Source organism: Prionailurus bengalensis, chromosome D4, assembly GCF_016509475.1.
Source record: "Prionailurus bengalensis isolate Pbe53 chromosome D4, Fcat_Pben_1.1_paternal_pri, whole genome shotgun sequence".
Classification (NCBI taxonomy): Eukaryota; Metazoa; Chordata; class Mammalia; order Carnivora; family Felidae; genus Prionailurus; species Prionailurus bengalensis.
The window spans coordinates 50,463,312-50,475,548 of record NC_057359.1 but is presented as its reverse complement, the minus strand read 5'-3'; the positions used below and the strand labels follow the sequence as shown (position 1 = coordinate 50,475,548).

The 12,237-nt window shown below is 39.8% G+C and overlaps 1 protein-coding gene across 1 annotated transcript in view; it reads left to right on the top strand.

Moving 5' to 3' along the window:
* The first annotated feature begins 66 nt into the window (after nucleotides 1–66).
* Nucleotides 67–12,237, top strand: part of LOC122475109 (putative exonuclease GOR) — a 42,106-nt gene continuing 29,935 nt past the window's right edge. Inside the window, exons 1-5 of the mRNA XM_043566798.1 lie at nucleotides 67–5,066; nucleotides 5,500–5,589; nucleotides 7,935–8,142; nucleotides 8,597–8,715; nucleotides 10,123–10,275. Coding sequence (XP_043422733.1) covers nucleotides 3,906–5,066; nucleotides 5,500–5,589; nucleotides 7,935–8,142; nucleotides 8,597–8,715; nucleotides 10,123–10,275 — 1,731 coding nt within the window. The 5' untranslated portion in view covers nucleotides 67–3,905. The remainder of the gene's footprint in view (nucleotides 5,067–5,499; nucleotides 5,590–7,934; nucleotides 8,143–8,596; nucleotides 8,716–10,122; nucleotides 10,276–12,237) is intronic.

The following is a 12,237-nucleotide window of genomic DNA, read 5'->3' as shown; positions in this document are numbered from 1 at the left end:
GGTGGTTCTCTTTAAAATGAAGACATTTAGATATTTATCTTATCTGTATTCTGAGGACTTTCAGGGTAATCACAATTACCTACGCCCCACCCCAAAGCAAAAAGAACACACCTGTTTGTGTTTTACTGGTGAAACAGTTGTACCCTATCAAGAAATGAAACTAAATTAGCACTAGAGCCTCCTAGCATTCTTGTTTAAAAGTCGTCAACTTCTCAGTGACTTAGGAGGCTCTCCATCCCAGGAGTATTTCAGTTTACAAAGAAGACCCATGGAATATGGATATTGTTTTACTTTGAGGAATTAGTTTCAACATGAAAGATTTTAGGAACATGCATCTGGTCTTTTGTGGATGTGTGTAGAGCTGGGGGTTGGGGGAGAACTTAGGTTTCATTGCCTTCCTAAATTCTCACCTACTTTATGTTAGGCAGTTTGGTATATTATATCACACTGAATTCTATTACCCTATGAAAAGCACATTTATTTCACAGATCAACAAATGAAAACTCAGGTAAGTCAGATGCCTTGTCTAAGATCACCTGAGGGAGAGGGGCAAAACTAAGATGTTCTTCCAAAGCATGGTTCTCTCTGTGTTCCGTGAAGGCTAACAGTCAAATATAACAAAAACCAAAGGACGCTATTTAGGAGCAAGGTCAGCCCCACAAAAATATGGTGGAAGGCTCCTTAACTGAGGGTCCTTTAAGTTTTTGGAAAATTGTTCTCCCCACCCCTAGCTTATGCCTCTATGAACCTTCCCCATGGAGGATAGACACACTCTTTCCACTCACCTGCCACTTCCCCTACTGTGGATTCTCAGTCATTTGCTCACTCCCTGTTTTCTCCCTTGACTCCAGCCCGAGTCTTACCATTGGTTGGGAAAGCTAGGAAGCTCCGCCTTTGAGTAGCTTGGGACTATATAAGACCTACCCCTGCGCGAAAAGACGTGGCAAGGCAGCTCATCTCAGGTAGGCTTAGAGAGTGTACAGATCGTGACTCAGGGGTGGCCTTGAGCAGTAGCCCATGCTACCCTTTGCCGGGTCCTTTTGCCATTTTCCGTGCCCTTAGGACCATCCCGGGGGTCAGTGCCAGCATTTGTATTGTCAGTTCAGACATCAGGAAATGCAATGGGAAATGAGTGAGGCAGATGGTTGCAGCTGCTTGAAAGTCCTCCAGGTGTGGAGGAGCCATGGGAGCCATGTTGAATCCAGGGGTGAGAAAGGGCTTATGGAAAAAAATGTCAGGTGGGCGTGAGGGGTTGACTACCATTCACTCCCACCTCTTTTCTTCACCCACCCTTGAAAATTTCCTTGATAGAAATAGATGTAAGTCGCATTTTAATGACCCAACTTCTCTCCAGGACTCAAAAGTATTAGAGAATTAATCAATATTGCATTACTATGGTTTAAATGGCCAAAAGAGATGTAAACCATATTTTTAAAAATTGGTTTCTCATCCTCAATTGGCATAGCTTGTGGAGACCACTGCAGATACCATTGTAAAGTTCAGTCAAGTTATAGTGGGGGTGGGGCATGAAGCATATCAGGTAACCTTACTAGTATCCACCTCTGGCCTCTTGCTTGGTCTAGAAGTAAGGAGAGAGAGAAGCAAGAAGTAAGCCCGGGCTGGTGTGTACGTGTGTCTGTCTGTGTGTTGGGGGTGGGGGTGCCTCATTTGTCCTCTACTAACCAAACGTACATTTCCTCAGCAGGTTCTCTAGATCTGTTTGCCCTGAAAGGTCATGAAAAATTGCTTTTTAACCTCTGTCTCCCAAGCATTCTGTCTCGACTCTTATTTCCTTTCTCTGATGCCCATAATCTGCCTCTTCCCCAGCCCACAAAGAGGTACTTTGATCTATTTTCCTACTGGCTACTTAAGGGCAATTCCTTAAGGGTGGATGTTAAAAGAGAAAAGCTCTTGCTTTAGGAGAAGAACCAAGTTGTCCCCGAGTCTCCAAGAGCAAAATCTCCCCAGCATCACATGCAGGATCAGGAGCCTTAAGTGCCAACCTCTATTCCCTTTTTCTTTATCCCTCCCGTGAAAAGTATGTTTTGAGATATGTTGAACAGTAATGGTGCTATGGGGATCCTAAATGGGAGAGTTTTTCTCAGGCCTTTTGGGTGGTCCCGTGATTCCTGAAACCTGGGCGTGGAGGGGCAGTAATGTTCGGGAAGATGGAGTGGGCTGGTTGTCTCAAGAGCCCCTCTTTCCTGGGTCCAAAGGACAGGGCACATGGGGTGCAGTGACTGAGAGCCCCGCGCACACGCCCCCTTCTACATGGGTTTCCCTGCCCACGTCGTCACGTGATCAGGGAGGCGGGGCGAGCGGCGCTCGCTGGGCTGTGGTCTCCCTGCTACCCACCAGGAGATGCCTGCTCCCGCCGCGCTGGATCCTAGAAAGGCATGCACAGGTTTGCTGGCTGTAAGATGGATGTGCGTGGACTTGTGTCACCCATACCCATCATGGAATTACTCTAAGGGGTTTACTATGCTCTGGTGAAAAGAGGTGCGGTGGGACCCTGGTTGCAGCAAGAAGTGTTTATAATCCAAAGGAGATTTTCTCAGGCACCTGTAGCCTGACCAAAGGTTCTTAAGTGTGCCTTCAAACTTCAAAATTAACCCTCCAAATATAGCTTCTGGTGGGGGAAAAAAGTTTTTTGTTTTTTTTTTAACTTGTGAGATGGAGAGAAAGTATAAACACATTTTTTTTTTTCCACTGCTTAAACAGTCCTTCCTCAATCAAGGCAACCAAATGAAACCCAGCTGATGCCAGAATGCAGTTCCGGCTGGTTATCCTGAGTTTAGACCCCTGTCCGCATTTATTTAAAGAGAAATTAGATCCAGGCGTTTATGTTTGGATCCTAGGATAGTTCTCGTTTTGGGGCTTGCTCTTGGCCTTCTCCTTCCTCCCCCCAAATGTCATTCACCTTTGTAACCCATTCTTGTACATTTCAGCAGTGTTAATGTAACAGGAAAAGAGGTTGTTGAGCCAGGAGAGAGCTCCTTGTGTAAAAAAGCAGCATGTGTGTTATCAAAACATATGGATTATCGAAAATAAATTCACAGGTTAAAAGTTGGACCACATGTTCTATCTGAAATCTCTTGTTTGAGAGAAGAGAGAAGTGTATAAATTATCCCAGAAATTATATAGGAAAATGTATCTTGAAAAGAGGGAAGAAACTTTTGATTTCCTTAGTTAAAAGTCAGAAAGGAGCTGCCAGGTATTGGGAACAGCTGTTACTGTGAGCCTTTTCTCTTGTTACTATCCTGGTTTTTTCTCAGGAGTGTGAATCCAGCTGCTCTAGAGTTTTGTTTTATTGATTGATTTTTTTTTTTTTTAAGATTTTTTATGTTGGTGGGCAAGGGAAGGGGGCAGTTTATGTTTGAGACAATCAGTAGACTACCAGGGACCTTAATGAAAATTTTGAAGCCCACTGAATTAAGGAAAGACTAGTGCTTTAAATAATGTTTTCTTAGAGAAGATATATTGGTGTATGAAACGATGTACAATTCGGTGTAAGTGGCATTCGGGTATTTGAACTGGTTCCAAATTGTCATTGGTTGGTAAATAATCTCAATAGGCTATATCCAAACTATATCATGTTTGACAGAGTTTAACAATTATGTATAAACCTGGCCCCACATCGGTGGGGCACTTTAGTAATAAGGCACGAATGTACTTTAATCAGTCATGGAGATGAGCTCGACATTTCAAAGACTTAAACAGAGCTAGTTCTTGACTTCTTCTGCTTCTAGGAACCGATCAGTTAGTAGATGGCTGGGTTTGGAAGAGCTAATGTCCTTTTGATAGTAAACTCCTTGTCCAGGATATTCTGGAGTCTGCATTTCATCTGAAGTGATTTTTAAAGATAAAACAAAACTTCTCTTGCATTGACAAAACTAGGCACAACCATGGAAGAACTGGAAAGGCTCAGCAAAGAAATTGAATCCGTCAAGACTGAGGTTGAACAAAAGCAGAAGAGCCTCTCCAAGCTTGCTTTAACACATGAAGAGCCATCACAAAGTCACATGACCTCCTTCAGGAATACAAATATGAGGCAAGATTTTCTTGAAAATCGCCCGCTTCCAAAGGAAGAGTGGCATGAGCCATCAAAGAATGAAGAGAGTCAGGCCAGAAAGTATGTACTGGACCACAAATGTCCAGCAACTGATCTTGAATATGATCCCTTGCTGAATTATTCTGCAGAGCTGCTTGGGGCATCGAAAGCGACACAGGCTGAGCCTGACGAACAGCAAGTCTGCCACTTGAAAAAATCTGTGGATGAGAATCGCCACATGTCCCAGGAGAGCCAAAGGCCTCATGTTTCACCAATAAGAATTACAATAAACCTTCAAGAATCTGATGAAGATGACCTTGTAATAGATGTACCTCCAATCATGCCTACTTCTAAGAAACCTAAACCATTGAGAGGCTTCAAATATCAGAATATGGATGAAAGGGTACCTATAATGTCCCCAGAGGAGAGGAGTCTTCAAATTACTGGCACAGAAGAGGAAAAAATCGATAAAACCCAACTAACCACACAAGTAGATGATGACGGTAACAAATCAGAACCACCAGAATCGCTCACGCATAGCTCACTAGATATTAAAAGTAACGTAAACCTGAATCGTGCTAAAAACCACCTCCCTAAGATGAGAAGCTGTGGTGGTGGGAAAAACTATGTCTGTATTTCCGGAGAAAGCATACCTCATGCACCTCTCAGTGACAAAGAAAAACAGAACAGAATGCATAATGAAAGTTATCCACATCACAAAAAATATGTAAAAACAATTGGCAATCCTCACAATGAAGAAACTGAAGGTTGGTATTCAAGCCGGCCCCAGGTCTCTTCTGCAGGTGAGCGTGCAGAAGGCGAAGTGTTGGAAAGACCAGACAATAGTCGGGACCTCACTACTTTTGAGGACCGCAAGGTAGTCGAATTTGATTTTGGTAAGGAACCTACTGAGGAGGACACTCCCTCTCATTCCGGTGACACTAGGAAGGAATGCCTTCGAATTTTCACAGAGTTCACAGAAAGTGAAGCTTGTAAGGGAGAGACTACTAAACAGGTCAGTCCGTTTTTTTTTAAATCCTTTTCCTAAATTTGAAGGCATTTCCCTTAAACGCATACTCTATTCTGCCCTCTGTAGAAATAGAAATTATATAACGGGCGTATCTAATATATACGCTCTAATACTTGGGGCTAATAATCTATTAGAACAACAAGGTGAAAACCTTGACAATTGGCTGGCTATAGTGTCATGTAGACTCGACAGCCTGCAGAAGCCACGGTATTACATGGTTACAGTTGATTTCCCAGCTTAGAGGAATCCTCTGTAGTCGTGTATGCATGTCAAATTATTCAAGTTACGTTTTGTGTGAATTATTGCTTAATAAGTTGGCTAGTATTTTATAGCTTGGATTCCTGTGGCTCTTCAGGAAAAGTGCTAAATATGCCTGTAGTCTGCTGAAATTGGGTAATTCTTATCTTTTTCCCACTAGGCTTCAGGAAAGCAAACGGGATTAGATAAGTTGTATTATCAAAACCTTTCTGGACCCAAAAAGAGAATTGCACACATTGCCAAGTTCAATGTGAGTTCCTTAGCTCCTGTCTTATGGGGCACGTTATTTTATAAAATGCATGCCTTGCCATTTTGAGCCTTAAGCATATTCCAATACTTAGTGTCTTGTTAGCCACCTGGGGGCACAAGTGTACACTCAGTAACTTGATCTCTGTAAGCGTTTTCCACATTATTCACTTCTTCCCCCATTATCTAACATTTTCATGAAAAGCAGGGATGTTGTTATCGCATAGACTTCTAACCAAAATTACTATGGTTGATCTTCAGTATTTCCAGATTCTGCATTTGCAAATTCTCCTCTTCACTGAAGTTAATTTGTAACCTTAAAATCATGACTCGTGTTTTGGGGGACCTTTGTAGGCCTGTGTCATGGCAAAAAAATTACCTCCCACACACATTCCCAGCTAAGGCTGAACAAGGCAATACTGCCTTCTTGTTTTGGCTCTCATACTGTTAACATATGTCCTTTTCTCAATCTATTTAGTGCCACGTTCTTTGCATGTTTGTGTTGTTTGTTGGTGATTTTGCTATTTAAAATGGCCCCCAAATATAGGGTCATCCAGTGTTCCTAAGAGCAAGAAGTCTGCCTTACAGAGATGTGTTACATAAGCTTTTTATAGGCATAAGTTACAGTGCTATTGACTACGAATTCAATGTTCATGAACTAGCAATATGTACTAACTAAGGTGTCTTTAAACAGAAACACACAGAAAGCAAGGTTAGGTTATTGATGGGTTGGCAAAAGTGTGATCAAAGACTCACCTGAACCTGACTCTGTATATGCCCTAGGAGCAACGGTTCAGTATTCACTAACTCATTGTTTGTGGGACTCTATAGAACAGAAGTGTGGTGAATAAGGGGAATCGACTGTAGATTCTCAAAATCATGTAAATCTCTTGTAACATGGTAAATGCTGGCATGTAAAGAAGTTAAAAGGCACTGGTGTGAGTAGTACTCCTTTAACACTTCTGTGTTAAAAAGTGCCATTTAACAAGCTTGATTTCTCTGCTCAATTCTCTGTATTATTTGCACTTGGTAGACACTGACAACAGAATGTTCTGCATGACATCAAAAGAGTTTATGCTCCCAAGTCACAAATAAGAACTTGGATTCTAGTTCTTTGTTGACGTTGGATGTCCTTGGGCAAGTTATTTAATTTATCAGAGCTTTATTTTCTTTATCTGTGAAATGGTGATATTGAGTATCCAAGGGTCAGATATATAGGTACTTACGAAAATCATTTCTTTCCCCTTCTCTTAGGAAAAAATTTTTGGAAACATTATTTTCCTTTATTGGCAAATGATACAGTGTTTATAGTTTTCATTTTACTTTGCTATGTAACTCCCCCCCCCAATCTTCTATTTAAGTATTGGTTGGTTTTATCAGTGATTCCCCCCCCTTAAAATAAATTCTCACAAATAGTAAGCAACAAGACAAAGGAAGATAGTTTTAACATTTTAAAAGTATATCGCCATAGTGCCTTCCAGAAGGATTGTGACAGTGTACATTCCTATGTGGTGTCTCAGAGTTCCCTTCCCACAAACCTTGACCAAAAATGGGTATTAAATATTTTTAAAAACCTTGTCAATCTGGGTGAAATTTTATTTCCTTGTTTTGTAGGACATTTCCTACAAATGTAGGACATTTTATAGGACATTTGTTACTAATCAAGCTAAACATTCTGGTGTTCCATTCTCTTCTTTTTTTATTTTTATTTTTTTAATGCTTATTTTGAGAAAGAGCTTGAGCAGAGAGAGGGGCAGAGAGAGAGAGAGAGAGACACAGAATCTGAAGCAGGCTCCAGGCTCTAAGCTGTCAGTGCAGAGCAGGATGCAGGGCTGGAACTTAAGAACTGTGAGATCATGACCTGAGCCAAAGTCAGACACTTAACTGACTGAGCCACCCAGGCGCGCCTTCATTCTCTTATTGTAATGAATGTTGCTGTAGAGAAGTCTGATGCTAGCCTGCTGTTTCTCCCTTTATGAGTCACCTGATACTTAAGCCTGGTTACCTAAAGAATTCTTTCCTTAACTTCAAATTCTAGTCACTTTGGTCAGATATGTCTTGTTAGCAGTTTGATTAACACTTTTACCTTCATACAAAGTGAAGTGTCATTTTCATATGAGAATTAATGTCTCTCAGTTCACAAAAGTTTTACTAAATTAAATGCTTCAAAGGTTCAGTTTTATCTCTGCATATTTCTGGGGATACTCCACTTATGTGTGTGTTGAATCACATGGGGTATTACAAATGTAGTCCATTCCACAAGCCTTTGTGCAAAAAGCGATAGTGAAATGATCAGTCTTTTTAAAACTTCTTAAAATCAGTCTTCCGTTTTGTGTTGATGCTGTATAGGTTCCAACCAGTAAAGACATCCTTAGCCCATTCAGGGAGACAGTGGCACCACTGATGAGTCGCCCTGGCATCCTTCGTGCCCAGCAACAGGCAGCACAGATCACGGCTGACATAAAGAGTGGGCAGGCTTTTGTTGCTGCCACTTCAGAACAAAAGAAAACTACATTTGCATGTCCAGTCTCTCAGACCCAAAGGAGAGTCTCAGGAGGTATGAGAAAATCACTTAGTCAAGAAATGGGATTTTACCTTATTTTAAAAAGCATTTCCTATGAAATCCATATATTACCAATTATAGCTGAGTCATTCATGTGGAACTTTATGTGAAAAATATGATTAGCATGATATTTGTATAATGTATGCTGTTTGTCCCTAAATGCTAAGCTATAGATGGTAATACCTTATAAGCATTTCTACATAAAGTGAATTGCTTTATAAATTATCTAAATTTGTTCTTATATATGATACTGGGGTTAGCTATTGGGAATTTTTTGTGTTTACATTTTGTTTCAAGAAAAAAAAATAGAGTCTGTAAAGGAAGTATTATGAAACCTTGAATTGATAATTAAACTCTAATCATCTGAGGCTAATGTCATTAACCCTTACCTTTTTTTTTCTTTCTTTCTTTTTCTTTTTTTTTTTTTTTTGTCATTGAAACATCCCAGAAAATTCACTCACATCAAACAAGCTTCATCAGGATGTACTTCTATCAAGGGAAAAGCCAAATGCAAAACCAAGCAGATCACACATTCCTGTGAAAAGTGTTGCTGCTTTTCCTGTAAAGGTATTATAAACTAGGTCTGAAGGCCAGAATTTTAGTGCTAATAATCAACTTACCTGTCTACATATAGAGGTCCTGGGAGATTGAATATATATATATAATTATATTTTATATAAAAATATTTTTATATAAAAATATATTTTATATTAACAAAATATATATATTTTTTTTTCCTGGAGATCTCTCCTTCAGATACATGGCAGACACCAGAGAGAAATTTCAGCTTTTTCTAGTTACTGTCAGATAGTTATTGTCATTTTATGATGGGATTTGTGTCTGTGTGTCCACATTGAGCTATGTTGTTTATCCTGTTCCTGGAAATATTAGGCATATTTTAGACGTAAAACTTCAGTGGCTCTGATTAAGACTCCTCAACTTTTTTTCAAAGGAAAGTTTCACGTTGGAATATACCTTTCAAGAGACATCCAGTGAGGGGTGTATATGTGTGTGTATGTGAAAGAGAGAGAGAGAGAGAGGCAGGTGGATCTTTCATAAATTATGCCATCAGTGATGGCAGTCCCTCCTTAGTAATTTTTCTCCTATTTGTGGCAATTACTTTTTTTTCTGTTTACTAAGTATTCTTAAGCATAAAACTACCTGTCACTTTTAAGGATTTCTCCCTCCTAAAACATCTTTGTGCTTCGAGGGAACAACTACAGGAAAGTGTAACTTTTTTTTACCGCCCCCCCCCCAAAAGTGAGACAGATTGACTGATTGTACAGTTCTCAAAGTATCAATAAGTTCTTCTAAAGGAATGCTAACATTATTTATAGCTGGGATATTACTGACAATATTGAGTATGTATAAATCTTTGATAACTTTTATTTAATCTGAGCATTTTTCTTTGTGAAATGGTAACTGACGTTGGGACATAAATTCTTCTTAAGAATGGTACATGACAAACTTTCCTATTTGCTGAGAAGAGCACACCAGAGCTCTAAGATTCTGGCTGTGGAGAGTAGAGAGATGATTTGAGTAATTGGGTCAGCTAGAATGGGGTACTCACAGGTAGCTTCACTGGTTCCGCATCCTCATGGCTCCCTTTTGTGAGTGTAGGTAACATTATGCCTTATATTTATTCTATTTTTTAAATGTTTCTTTTTGAGAGAGAGAGAGAGCACATGTGTGCAAGCAGGAGACGGACAGAGTGAGGGAGTGAGAGAATCCCAAGCAGGCTCCTCACTGTGCAGATCCCGATGCAGGACTTGATCTCAGGAACCATGAGACTGAGTCACCCAGGCGCCTTCCTATTTACTTTATTTTTAATGAATTTATAACTTTAAATTAGTTTTGAATTTAATTGATAGAGAACTTACCTGAGATAGTTGTACTTGTTTCCTACACATAGTAGGAATTTTAAACAGAAACATGTGTTTTTCTTTTCGCTAATCAACAACTCTATTTAACAAGATGCCGAAATACAAAGTGGCTCATCGGAAGCGGGCTTTAGTCACATCAGAATCCTCTGTCAAAGTCCCTGAGGAAGTAAGACAACGCTATGTCAACCTCTTCGTTGAGAAGTATTTGACAGTTTATAAAACAGAGGATGAGGCTGTTAACAAGGTCAGTATATCTGAAGACACACACTTCAAAAGTATTATATTGAAAAAAAAAACCCTCAAGAAACAACTTTATTCTTTTTCTCTTCCCCTTTTTCGAAACCAGGCTGTGGGACTGGTTCCTAGAGGATCTTTTTGCTATCCTTAAGTTGTAAAGAGTACCCTGGTTACTCTAGTGACAAAAACTGTCTTAGTCCTATAATTTTCTTTTTTTTTAATTTTAATTTTTTATTTATGGGGGGGGGGGGCTCAAGTGAGTGAGGGGCAGAAAGACAGGAAGAGAGAGAATCCCACAAGGGGCAGAGAGAGAGGGTGAGAGAGAGAAGCAGGGTTCCCCTGAAGTGGACCTTGAACTCATGAATCCTGAGATCCTGACCTGAGCCTAAGTTGGTGCTTAACCGACTGAGCCACTCAGGCGCCCACTTGTCAAGGCCAATAGTATATTAATCTGAGCAGTGTCTCCCCTCCTTTATATGAAGCATATACTGTCAAGTGAGCCATAGTCCCCACTACTCCCTATTACATACCACTATTTATGCTCATTTATGGGCCAGATCTGGTCTCTTGGAGGCACTTGTCTTTGCAAATCTACTCAAAGCCTTTTTTTTCCAAAATGAAACCTTACAAATCAGGAGCAATAACCATAGCTCCTGTCCCCATGCATATCTTCAAAAGCCTTTGTGGACTCCGGGAGTAATAAGGAGTCAGGGAACTATGGCTCATACACACAATAAGTGCAATCTAAAGGGGAAAAACACTACTCAGCTCCATCTGATAATTGCAGTTTGGTAATTCAAGGTCAATGTTTACAGATTTCTAGTCCTCGAAGACTTTTTATGTTAAAGTATTTTAATATTTTAAATATTAAAATTTTTAATATTTTAAATACTGTTAGACAAACACACATCTGAACACTAGATTTGGGCTTGGTTGAGGCTAATTCCCACTTCTCTGGGAGGTTATGAAAAGGACCATGAGTGAAAGCAACGAGAGGCAAATCTTACCCAATTGTGAGGAAGATCTTTATAACTGACACCTCTGCCCATAAAATTGCTGTTTCTTAGAGAGTAGTGAACTGCCATTTGCTAGAAACATTGGGGATATAAGTGAAGTTGTCATCATAACAGATTCTTGTATTAAGAGCGAGGAAGGACTCAGAAGATTCTCTTTATTAACAGTTTCATTGAGATATACTTCACATACCCTATTAATTCATCCATTTTATGTGTACACTGGAGTGACTTTGAGTATATATACTCAAATCAACCACTTGTGCAATCACTACAATTAATCTCAACACAATTCCATCACCCCAAAGAGATCATCTGTTACCGTTCATCTGTCACTCCCCTAGCCCTCCATATCTCTCCTAGCCTTGGGCAGCCACTCACTTACCTTCTCTGTAATTTGCTCTTCTGGACATTTCTAGAATGAGGACTCTGATAATAAGGGATTTTGTTGTGACCAGCTTAATGTTTTCACTTAGAATACTGTTTTCAAGGGTCATCCGTACTGTAGTATGCATCATTACTTAATTTCTTCTTGCCAAATAAGACTGGTTTATGGATATACACATCTGTTCATCAGTTGATGGACATTTGGGCTATTTCCATTTATTGGTTGTTAATGAACATTTGTACATAAATGGACATTGTAAGATTTTGTGTCAACAGATGATGATGTTTCTCTTGAGCATATAATTGGGTTGAATGACAATTCTATATTTAACTTTTTGAGGAAATACCAAACCGTTTTCCAGAGTAGCTACACTGTTGTATATGCCCATCAGTGATGTGAACAGTTCTAGTCTCTTCACATCCATGCTAGTGCTTGTTACCTGTATTTTGTGGAGCCAACTTATTGGGCATGAAATGGTATCTGATTGTGACTTTGATTTCCCTAATGCCTAATGATGTTGAACATATTTTTCTGTGCTTTTTGGCCATTTGTATGTCTTCTTGGATAT